At 41.1% G+C, this 12615-nt stretch overlaps 1 protein-coding gene across 1 annotated transcript in view; it reads right to left on the reverse strand.

Moving 5' to 3' along the window:
- Positions 1-5283: 5283 nt before the first annotated feature.
- The window catches only part of DEPDC1B (DEP domain containing 1B), an 86328-nt gene continuing 78996 nt past the window's right edge, over positions 5284-12615 (reverse strand). Inside the window, exons 10-11 of the mRNA XM_075541059.1 lie at positions 9205-9390; positions 5284-7380 (exon numbers count right to left, since the gene is read on the reverse strand). Coding sequence (XP_075397174.1) covers positions 7219-7380; positions 9205-9390 — 348 coding nt within the window. The 3' untranslated portion in view covers positions 5284-7218. The remainder of the gene's footprint in view (positions 7381-9204; positions 9391-12615) is intronic.

Below are 12615 nucleotides of genomic sequence, written 5' to 3' on the forward strand. Positions count from 1 at the left end.
GCAAGGTCCATCGATAGCACCAACTGTACCCCTGTTGCACGTCCTCTCCTGAATCCCTGACTTGAATTTCAGGCAGTTGAAATTAGAGGTACTTCTGCAACCATTGGCGAATTATCTTCAGCAAAAATTTACTTGCTTTTAACAATTTATTAGGGGCTCATACAATTCTTATCACAGTTCATACATATACATACATCAATTGTATAAAGCACATCTGTACAGTCTTTGCCCTTATCATTTTTTTCTCCTCTTTTCTTTTTTTACATTTTATTAGGGACTCATACAACTCTTATCACCATCCATACATATACATACATCAATTGTATAAAGCACATCCATACATTCCCTGCCCCAATCATTCTCAAGGCATTTGCTCTCCACTTAAGCCCCTTGCATCAGGTCCTCTTTTTTTTTTCCCCTCCCTCCCCTTTCCCCCCTCCCTCATGTGCCCTTGGTAATTTATACCTCGTTATTTTGTCATATCTTGCCCTATCCGGAGTCTCCCTTCCCCCCTTCTCTGCTGTCCCTCTCCCAGGGAAGAGGTCACATGTGGATCCTTGTAATCAGTTCCCCCTTTCCAACCCACTCACCCTCCACTCTCCCAGCATCGTCCCTCACACCCTTGGTCCTGAAGGTATCATCCACCCTGGATTCCCTGTACCTCCAACCCTCATATGCACCAGTGTACAGCCTCTGTCCTATCCAGCCCTGCAAGGTAGAATTCGGATCATGGTAGTTGGGGGGAGGAAGCATCCAGGATCTGGGGGAAAGCTGTGTTCTTCATCGGTACTACCTCGCACCCTAATTAACCCATCTCCTCTCCTAAACCCCTCTATGAGGGGATCTCCATTGGCCGACACTTGGGCCTTGGGTCTCCACTCTGCACTTCCCCCTTCATTTAATATAGTATATATATACATATATACACATACATACACACAATTATATCTTTTTTTTTTTTTGCATGATGCCTTATACCTGGTCCCTTGGGCACCTCGTGATCGCACTGGCCGGTGTGCTTCTTCCATGTGGGCTTTTTTGCTTCTGAGCTAGATGGCCGCTTGTTCACCTTCAAGCCTTTAAGACCCCAGACACTATCTCTTTTGATAGCCGGGCACCATCAGCTTTCTTCACCACCTTTGCTTATGCACCCATTTGTCTTCAGCGATCCTATCATGGAGGTGTGCAGTCAATGATATGATTTTTTGTTCTTTGATGCCTGGTAACTGATCCCTTTGGGACCACTCGATCACACAGGCTGGTGTGTTCTTCCATGGACTTTGTTGCTTCTGAGCTAGATGGCCGCTTGTTTATCTTCAAGCCTTTAAGACCCCAGTCACTATCTCTTTTGATAGCCGGGCACCATCAGCTTTCTTCACCACATTTACTTGTTCACCCACTTTGGCTCCAGCCGTTGTGTCGGGACAGTGAGCATCATAGAGTTCCAATTTAATAAAAGAAGGTATTCATGCATTGAGGGAGTGTTTGAGTAGAGGCCCAAGGTCCTTCCGCCACCTTAATACTTGACCTATAAATATAGACACATAGATCTATTTCCCCATCCTCCTATATATATTTGCATGTACATGTCTTTGTCTAGACCTCCATGAATGCCCTTTGACTCCTAGCTCTTTCCTCCGTCTCCCTTGACTTTCCTCCTGCCCTACTACCATGCTTCATCGCCACCTGGGCTAGAGTATACCTCTTCTCTAAGCAACCTTACCCTTGATCATATCCCACCAGGCCTGCCACTCCCCCTTCATGATGACGACATATGTACAAATGTTTTTGACATAATGGATAAATGTCTGGATTGTGATAAGAGTTGTATGAGTCCCCAATAAAATGATTTTTTTTAAATTCAAAAAAAAAATGAGGGGGAGCTGGACCAAGTAAGAAGACAAAAACCTATCACTTTCATACGGAATGAGATATGTTGGCACTACAAGGCGACCTTCACCTGAAGTCTAGAGCGCATGAACAGTTCTGGAACTTACTCACAGAGGGAAAGTAGTCAAACATGAGAAAATGTGCTACTTCCTTAACTGCATTATTCAGCTCTACTTATTTATGAGTCAGCCTTTTCCCACATAAAGATCTTTAAGTGCAAGTACCGTTCCACCATGAGTGATGAGCATTTGGAAGTGTGCTTGAGGCTGGCGGTCAGCAGCTACTGCCCGGACTATGCATCCGTGGCTCATTCCATTCAGTGCAAGTCATCAGCGTAAACTCAGGTCATGACAAAAAATGTACCTAGTTAATTGTGTTGTGTTGTGTTGTGCAATATGGACTCGTGGTTATGTAAGGCACATAAACATACATTGTACATATAAAGAATTCTCAATGCATTTATGAATAAATGTAATAAATAAAAAAAATTACTTGCATGTGATATTAATGATGTTGTTCAATAACTTCTGTATTCTGTTGGGTCACTTTTCTTAACAATGGGCACAAATATGGATCCCTTCCATTCAGCTGGCCAGGTAACTTTCTTCCAAATGTCTTGGCATACACAAATGAGTGCTCCCAGCACTGTGTTGGTTTGTTGGTTGGTTGGCTTTTCAACATTTCATTTGGTATTCAGTCAATTCCTGGAGCCTCGTTGTCAATGCAGCATGGATTTCTTCCTTCGGTACCATCAGCTCTTGAGTATATGGTTGCTTTTGAGTTGGCTTAACGTTGGCCAACAATTTTTGGTACAGTATTTCTGAGTATCCCTTCCATCTTCATTTGGTACTTCCTTTTATTATCCAATATTTTGCCCATAGAATCCCTCAATATTTCAACTCAAGGCTTGTATCTTTTCTTCAGTTCTTGCAGCTTGTGGTTGCTGAACAGTAGCTTGTGATTGCTGAAAGCTCTTGCCTTTTTGTTTTCTAACCTCAGGTTTTTGCACATTTCATTATGATTTACTTGCCTTCTTACTGCCTTTTGAACATTTCTGTTCAGTCCTTTTTCTATTTGATTTAGCTACTCTACATTCAAGAGTAAGCTTCTGTCTCTCTGATATTTATTCGATCTGCCCTTTCTTTCCTGTCTGCTAAAATGACATGGAGCCATACCTGACCTCTAGTTTCACAAAGGAAAACGAAAATCCAATGTCACATCTACCCAGTTGGTTGCCACAGGCAGAGGTCAACTATGCCTCTACTCTCCATCTTTCTTTACCTATTCTGGAACCAACCATTCCTCCCACAACACTCTACTTTTCTGCTGGGTTTGATCATTTATTGAAACATACACACAGAACTCACAGATAATTTTCGGGATTAAGGGAGCTAATAGATAAATTAGCAGGTTATCACAAGTCAGAATCAGTAAGCAAGGATACAGTCATTGATCCAAAGCAACACCTCTCCTCAGCCAGTAGCCAAGTGTGTCTCTAGTCCTCAGCCTCTCAGTAACATAGCCCCTTGGCCTCTGCTTCCATGGGGCCAGAAAGTCAACCCGCTCCTCTGCCTCCCAGTCCTATAGTCTCAACACTGCTCCTCTGTTCTAGCTCGTGGTCTTCTTGCCTTGGCTGCTGGTCTTGGCCTGTCTCATTGTCTCTGGGCCCCAGGCTCTGGTGCCTCTGGTCTGGGCTTCCACCACTTCAGAGATTACAAACGTGCTCCACTGGTGGCTCTCCTTCTGGTGGTCCTAGGATTTCTCTCTATGCTTCCCAAGTGGCTCTTATACACAGAGGAATGGCTTTGATGGAAGTGTGGCTTTATCTTTCAACAGACTATATCCCCAAGGACATACTGGGTGATGACTTGGATTGTACCCTCTTCTAATGTGGAGCTTCTGAATACGACCCACCTCAATCCTGTAACAGAGGAAAGAACTAGGAGACAAAGGGTATTTATAGAGGTCTAAATACAGGCATGTACATATGTAAATATATTTAGATAGGATGGTGGGGAAATAGATTTACGCACATATATTTATAGGTTTAGTATTAAGGCAGCAGATGAACATTGGACTTCCACTCAAGCACTTCCTCAATGCAAGAACACTTTGTTCTATTAAACTGGCATTCCATGATGCTCACCTTCCCAACATGATCACTGAAAACAAAGCAGGTGCATAAGCAAACGTGGTGAAGAACTCTGATGGTGCCCGCCTATCAAAAGATATAGCATCTGGGGTCTTAAAGGCTTGCAGGTAAACAAGCAGCCATCTAGCCCAGAAGCATCAAAGCCTACATGGAAGAAGCACACCAGCCTGTGTGATCATGAGGTGTATAAGGGACCAGGATTCAGACATCAAAGAACAAAAACATCATATCAATGGGTGTCCACCTTCTTGATACGATCACTGAAGACAAATGTGTGCATAAGCAAATGTGGTCAAGAAAGCTGATGGTGCCCGGCTATCAAAAGATATAGTGTCTGGGGTCTTAAAGGCTCGAAGATAAACAAGTGGCCATCTAGCTCAGAAGCAACAAAGGTCACATGGAAGAAGTACACCAGCCTGTGTGACCACAAGGTGTTGAAGGGATGTTATCAAGCATCAAAGAACAAAAAAAATCATATTATTGTAAATGAAGGTGAGTGCAGAGTGGAGACCCAAAGCCCATCTGTAGGCAACTGGACACCCCCTTACTTAAGTGTTGTGGGGAGGAGATGAGCCAGTCAGGTTGCAGGGTAGCAACGATGAGACATACAATTTTCCTCTAGTTCTTAAATGCTTCCTCCCCCCACTATCATGATCCCAATTCTACCTTAAAAATCTGGCTAGACCAGAGAATGTACACTGGTACAGATAGGAACTGGAAACAGGGAATCCAGGACAGATAATCCCTTCATGACCAGTGGTGAGAGTGGCAATACCTTGAGGGTGGAGGGAAGGTGGGGTTGAAAGGGGGAACCAATTACAAGGATCTACATATAACCTCCTCCCTTGGGGGTGGGCAACAGAAAAGTGGGTGGAGGGAAACGTCAGACAGTGTAAGATACGACAAAAACAATAATAATTTATAAATTATCAAGGGTTCATGAGAGAAGGGGAAGTGGAGAGGGAAGGGCAAAAATGAGGAGCTGATATGAAGGGCTCAAGTAGAAATCAAGTGTTTTGAGAATGATGATGGCAACAAATGTACAAATGTGCTTGACACAAGTGATGTATGTGTGGATTGTGGTAAGAATTGTATGAGCCCCCAATAAAATAATGTTTTTAATCCTTTAATTTTTTTCCTTATTAATTTTAAATAAGTGGAAGGATGACCATGATAATGAACTGAAAACTTAATATTGTAAAGATAATAATTTTCTCCAAATTAATTTATAGATTTAATACAACCAGAATAAAAATCTCAGCAATGTGTGGGTGACGTGCAAACGAATGCTAAAATGTAAGTAAAATTTCATAAAGTATACATTCAACCACTTCAATAATTAGGAGGGGAATGCATGCTAAAACCTTAATGAGGAACCTTCATTAGGCCCGTGTCGGACTGACAATAGTTCAAACTCTGCCAATATCAAATTTAGGGTAGGGTGTTAAACAAAGCAAATTCATAGATTTTTAATCGATGTATTAATTGGTACAAACACTTTGGAATATTCTTTGAAATTATCTAGTCATCAATTTCACATTGAGGCCAAAATTAAACTCAACTGCCATCGAGTTGATGCTGACTCATAGGAACCCTACAGGGCAGGTTTCCCCGACAGTACTCTGGACAGGGGTAGAAAACCTCCTCCTCCTCCCACGGCGGTGTCAAAATGCTAACCCTGCAGTCAGTAGCCAACGTGTAACCCACAACACTGCCGTGTAGGAGGTGTTTCTAGTGTAAGCGTGTCAGAGTGCAATCGTTCGGAAAAAGAAGAAAACAAATCATATCTACTTCCAAAGTTGTGAAATAGGAGAAGATACATTAGTGGGAAAATCCTCCAGAAAGTAGAGCTATTCTCTGCACTCTCCAGAAGACCAAGTATAAGAAGAAATCTTGAAACAGTAAGATCTCCCGTTAGATTACACACATACATGTTTAGATTAGTAAAGCAGTGCCTAGCCAAGTTTTTTTGTTGGCTTAAGCCAGGCCCCAGCATCACGGTTTTTAGATCAGCAAAATTGTACTCAGCTGTAGGAAGCGTGCTATTACAAAGAGAGAGACAGGTCCCAATTGCAAAGAAAAGTCAGTCCAGAAAGTACAGCAGGCCAATTAGTGAGTGCTGCTCTTAGCTTTTTGGGTAATTGCTCTTAAAAGAAGCCATCCAGGTGTTCCATAATCCAAGCACACTGTTATTTTATAAAAGGGTGAGGCAAGGTACAAGAAAGGCAAAGCACCCTCCTATAGTCTAACACAAAAGCCCAAATCCCACTGCTTAGTTTATTGCGGAAAGTGAGCGCGGCAAAAGCAAGGATGTTTAACGGTGGAGGATGCTCTCTGCCCAACCTACCTGTGTGCCTCCTCCAAAACCAACCAACCAGCCTGCAGATATGGCATTTTAAAAAAAGAACAGAAAACTATTTTATTTACATTCCATTTACTTTCAAAAGGATGAGGAAGCTGGGAAAACAATCACTTCTTTTCTTTAACCCCACAAAGATTTGATTTATAGCACAAAGAAGATTTGTCATAAAGTTCACCTCTGCCTCTTGTGCCACGACTGAGAGCAGTCCACTTTGGGCACGTACAAAATCCACTCAAGCACAGGTTACAAGAGAACCAGCTTTAGGAGATCTGGTCAGACTAACCAGCCTGTTTGCAATTGAAAAACAAAAAAATACAGCAATTCACAACACAACGCAGGGCACTGAGAACCCTTTTGCAGCAATGTAGAAGAGAAATTTCACAAGTGAAATCACATTTGGCTATTATGTCAAAAACATCACAGTAACAGAACCCAGTGTATTTCTTATTCAAGTATATACACTATTTTTAAGCAGAAAATTAGTAACAAGAATATACAACCACAATTACTTTCATAAACACCACAAAAAACAACACATAAGACAAATACACATTACCTTGAAATTTCTAGCAATTACAAACATCTTAGCATTGTCATCAGACATTTGACTCATAATTTTCCATTTTTTGTACACTTTAAAAATAGTATCATTTTATAAAAATACTGATAATGGCTCAACGTATTTCAGAAATCTGATCATCTTATTTTTGTATATTTCAGTAGTCTATATCTTAAGCAAGTCTTTCTTCCGCCATTCCAGTCCCTCCTTGACTATCCATGCACTCCAATGGAGGTCTCCCCAGGCGTAGTGGGGTTACATCCGAAAGCTTCGAGTTCTTTGAAAGGGTTGGAAAGGCTTTTTTAACGCCCACATGAGCAGCTGTGGCCTTGGTTTGTTTTTGTCCGGAAACAAAAGTGTTTCACTTTCTGGTGTAGGAAACCGTTGCTGGTAGACTTCAGGATAGGATTTCTGAAACTGGGAGGAATAAAGGTCTAAGAAAGTCAAAGAGACACACAGCAGACTAATAAAACAGGGGGATAGCCAATTCTAATTTTCCCACACTGCTGAGTTTGTTCTGTTTTAATGTGTATTGTTTTGCAACAGAAAATAGTACAGATAAGAACGGAGGACACAATCAAATTCCCATCAACACAATCCATTTCTTTAGTTAAATCATTAAGTCTACTTCCTATTGACCAAATTCATCTTCAATGTGGCCCATCTGTAAAGATGGATGCCTTTTAATATTTCTGACAATGTTACCCATTGCCAAATAGAAATGGGCCTCGATTTATAAGTAACTTACTTGAAGTTAGCTTACTGTTCTATCCAACTAAGGAAAAGCTAGCTCCAACTACAACCACCATCTTCCTGCTTCTCAACTCAGTCCTACCAGCTTCTGTCCAGACAGAAAAGACAAATTTCTGATACACATTACTTTATGAAATGTTACAAGAGAGCTACTTTATTTTTCCTCTAAACCACACCTCTACATTTATCTCCAAAATTACTCTGAGGAAAATATGATTGGGGGTCTAATATCATATACATTAGACTTGAGATATATATGTATATATACTTTGAAAATACCATGGAGAAATTGCATCATCTTTCAATTGCATTTTCCCCATGAACTTTTTAAAGCTCTCTCACATATTTACACATATATATGTAAAATGTATATTTACAGTGTGATCAGGAATCACATTATGTAGAATTCAGTCTTTAAAATAATTATCCGGTCTTTGATCAATACTTTGATTAAGAATGACCAAATAAGTTGTTTTATTGTAAGTTGAAAAGTACTCATTGGAATGTTTATGTTGCGTTTCCTAATGGAATGAAAACTAAAAACTTTTTATAATGCCTAAAATGAGAAGGCAATTTGATATTGGCTATCAGTGGCTTTTAAATGCCAGACAATTTACATCTGAAAATAATCAATTTTACTTGCCAATCAAAGAAATCAAAAGACACTTGGCCTCATTTGATAGGCTCTCCAACTCTAAAATAATCGACACACTACCACGGTGCCACACATCACAAAGCAGAACACGTATTAGAGAATATCTCAACCAATGGAGCACTTAATATTCACACGAGACCTTCAGTGCACAGAACAAATCTGGAAAATTGATCACAACTGTATAAATCAATGTGACTTCTAAAATATATAAATGAAATCATATACTTTTCAAAACAAGCATGATTGCATGCGTTACAGGAAAGAAGACAGTCTCTTCAACAAATGGTGCAGGGATAACCAGATGTTCACCTAAATAAGGAGTTGCCCCACTGCCTCTCACCAGACACAAAAATCAATGCAAAACGGATCCACAAGCTAAGGAGGGAAGGTCACGAAACTCGTAGAGGAAAACGCCGGAGTAGATCTCCAGGAGCTTGTTTTGGATGACGGACTCTTAGATGCGACACCAAAACGCAAGCAGCCGCAGCAGCAGCAGCAACAACAGACTATGAAAATGGAAAGCCTCCATGCGTCGATGCACATCACCAAGTTGTGAAAAGCAATATACAGAATCAGAAAGGACACTTGCAATTCACGTATCTAATAAGGTCTTAATATTCAGAATATACCAAGAACTTCTCAACAACAAAAAGACTAGACTAGAGACCCAAATTTATGGGAGCAGAAAGCCGCTCTGCAGGAGACAGACGGGCTTTCTACTCACATAGAGCGTTCCCGTCACCGAAACCCACGGGGCAGTTCTACCCTAACTCCGGGGTCACTTGAGTCGGCATCGACTTGATGGCAGGGGCAGGGTGGGGATCCTTTTTTACCTGCTTCAGCTTTTTCTTCTTCTCTTTGGTGGAGAGTTTGGCGTCTGTTATGACTTCCTCCAGCAAAGCCGCCAGGGGTTCCTGAGAGCCATATGCTCTTTGGTATTCAAATTCCTCGGGACTGATTTGGCGGCAAAAGGATGGGGCAGATAAAGTGATATCCATATCAGCTCCTGGGTATTTTATCTGAGGAAAGGGGATTAGTAGTAAAAAGAAATGGTACATTTTTCATTTTTGCATAAGCTCCAAAAATCAGTTTGGATCAAATGCCTGAATATCTCAAATTTATCTTGGAAAATATATGCTTCAAAATCCACATTTTATCATTTCAAGCTACAGTTTAAATATGACATGTTTACCTTTCTAAATTCACCATCTATTTTAATGAACAAAACCTCTGTGCCCTCTTCTACTACCATCTGAAATTTGAACCTACCGTATATACCCGAATATAAGCCGACCTGAGTATAAGCCGAGGCACCTAATTATTACCTAGGAAACCAGAAAAACTGATTGACTCGAATATAAGCCTAGGGTGGAAAATGCAGAAGCTATTGGTGAGTGTCAATAATCAAAACAAATGAAAATAAAATTACTAAAAATTGAGACATCAGTGGGGGTAATGTGTTTAAATAAAATATATTATTTTTATTTATTTTAAATAAAACACATAAATAAAAGGACAAGTCATTTAACATTAGTAAACCAGCACAGTAAGTGGAAAATAGGTTCACCAAAAACAATAAGGTATCATCAACAATGATACCTTAAATGTACTATTCCTTGAGCTCAATCAGCAACCAAGCTAAAATGTAAAGAGTTAAAATCCTTAAAAACTGAATTCCTCATCATCATCATCCGTATCCCAATGCAGAGCTTCAGCTGGTGTGAGGTCATCACAGACGCTGTCCTCACTGAGATTGCCGTCATCACCATCACTGCTGTCATTTTCATACAAAGCGCAGTCTTCACTGCCATCCATAGCATGACTAAGACTACATTTCTGGAAGGCACGTCGCACCAGTCTTCTGGAATGTCTTCCAATGCATCTCGAACCCACTTTGCTATTAACTCTATGTCAGGCTTCATGAGATATCCTCCTTTTGTTACTCGGGCTTGACCAGATGACATCCATTCATGCCACATCCTTTGCACATGGTCTTTAAAAGGCTTATTCAAAGATACACGTCATAGGACGGCTGTGATTGGTTAGATTTGAGTAAACAAACATTCAAAACCCTGCAGTGTCAGCGGGGCTTTGAATGAACAGCGGAGAAACGGCAATCACCCATGAGATAACGGGCGCTTGTTCGTTCCCTTGGGGGGGTGGGGCAGCAACATGTTACACCTCGCTGAGGCACCACTGACCCGTGTATAAGCCGAACCCCAGTTTTTCAGCACATTTTTCCCCATTTTTTGTGCTGAAAACTCAGCTTATATACGAGTCTATACGGTAAGTGTATACTTATCATCGGGACTGGTACAGTCCAGGCTTTATGCTGTGGCACACACGCCTGGCTCCTCCCTCTCTGCTGTCTGAACCACCCACCCTGAGGGGAGGGCAGAGGCACCAGCCAGCTGAGCCGTTGGGTAGAGTGGGGTACGGCGATCATTTCCAAGCATATTCATGGTGAAAACTAATAAACACAAGTTACTATCGTTCTGGTCCTCTCTGCTTTAAGCCAAGAGCCACTGTGTCAGCAATGACCCCTGTCCTTCCACATCCTCTTCTGAATCCAGCTTGCACTTCTGGTAGCTCCCTGATGAATGTATTGCTGCAACCATTTGGGGTTATCTTTGGCAAAACTTTATTAGTGATATTAAAGATATTGTTTGATAATATCTGCATGCTCTTGATCACATTTCATTGGAAAAGGGACAAATATGGATCCCTTCCAGTCAGCTGGCCAAGTGGCCATCTTCTAAATTTCTTGGCATAGACAAACAAGTGCTTCCAGCATTGCGTCTCTTTGGAGAAACATATAAATTAGTATTCAGTCCTTTTTCAGAGTCCTGTTTTCCACCAAAACCTTCTTTGCAGGTTGGAAGTTTTCTAAAATATCATTAGTTCTTGATTACATGCTACTCCTGAAATGGCTGCCTGTCAACCAATTCTTCTGGGTATAGAGACTGTGGATTCTATCTGTTGTTAATAATCGTTGCATCATGCAATATTTTCCCCATAGAATCCTTTAATCTTTCAACCCAAGCCTTGAGTTGTTTTCTTTCGGCTTGCAATAGGCTGAGTATGCTCTGCCTTCTCACGTCAGGTCTTTCCATACTTCATTACAATACTTTGTGTTTTTGAGCTAACCCTTTGTCGTTTTCTTTTCAGCTTGCTTCTTCCATTTGGTTATGCCGCTCTGTGTTCAAAAGCAAGTTTCAGAGCCTCCTTGGACATCCTTTTTTGTATTTTATTTCCTCTCGTTTTCATGACCTTTGGCATTCTGCGCGTATGATGTCCTTGATGTCATCGTACAATTTGTCTGGTCTTCAGTCATTAGTATTCAATGCATCAAATCTACTCTTGAAATGGTCTCCAAATTCAGGTGGATAATATACTCAGCATCATACTTTGGCTCACGTGGACTTGTTTTCATTTTCATCAGCCTTCATATTTAGCTTTCACACAAACTACTCATCTGCTGGCCTACTCCACAGTTGGGCCTTGGCCCTCGGTCTGGTTCTGACGAGTGAGACGGAGCTTCTCTCTTTTATCTTCCCACTCACCTTTCGTCTTGATTTGATTCCTTTCTGTTCTCTCTCTTAAGGGTCAGGTGTACAGCTGCCCCAGCTGTTGTTGACAAAGGTATTTTAAGAGAATAAATCATAGATCATGCAGAAATTCCATTATGTGATCTCTGGTGCTGTTTCTATCCACAAGCCCACATATCCCAACTGCTCATCCCCAGGTGACCCAAATGGTTTGCACTCAACTGGTAACCTAAAAGCTGAAATTTGAAACCCACCCAGTGGAACTGCAAAAGGAAAGGCATGCCAATATCCTTCTGTGGAGATTACAGCCAAGGAAACCCTGTGGAACTGCTCTACTCCGGAACACAGAGGGTTGCCCTTAGTTGAGATCAATTCAGCAACAACGAACAACAACAACAGGACCTAAGTCCCAGGTGGACAATGTAAGAATCAAGGTATCTACTACATAAAAATCATTTCCATCACTGAGTATATGGGGGTTCTGAACAAACTCGCTTGAGAATTTTGTAACAGTATTGAAAGTATACAGTATTGATTGACATAAGCAATAGCAAGCACATCTTAGTGTCAGGTTCTGGTGTAAGGATTTTCCATGTATTAAATCACTAATCCTTAAATCAAAAGCCCCAAAGAGACTTCCCAGGTAAGGTGGCTTCCCTCTGCCAATTGTCTAAGATGGGTAATAGCCTATCCTTT

The sequence above is a fragment of the Tenrec ecaudatus genome, chromosome 2 (genome assembly GCF_050624435.1).
Source record: "Tenrec ecaudatus isolate mTenEca1 chromosome 2, mTenEca1.hap1, whole genome shotgun sequence".
Lineage (NCBI taxonomy): Eukaryota > Metazoa > Chordata > Mammalia > Afrosoricida > Tenrecidae > Tenrec > Tenrec ecaudatus.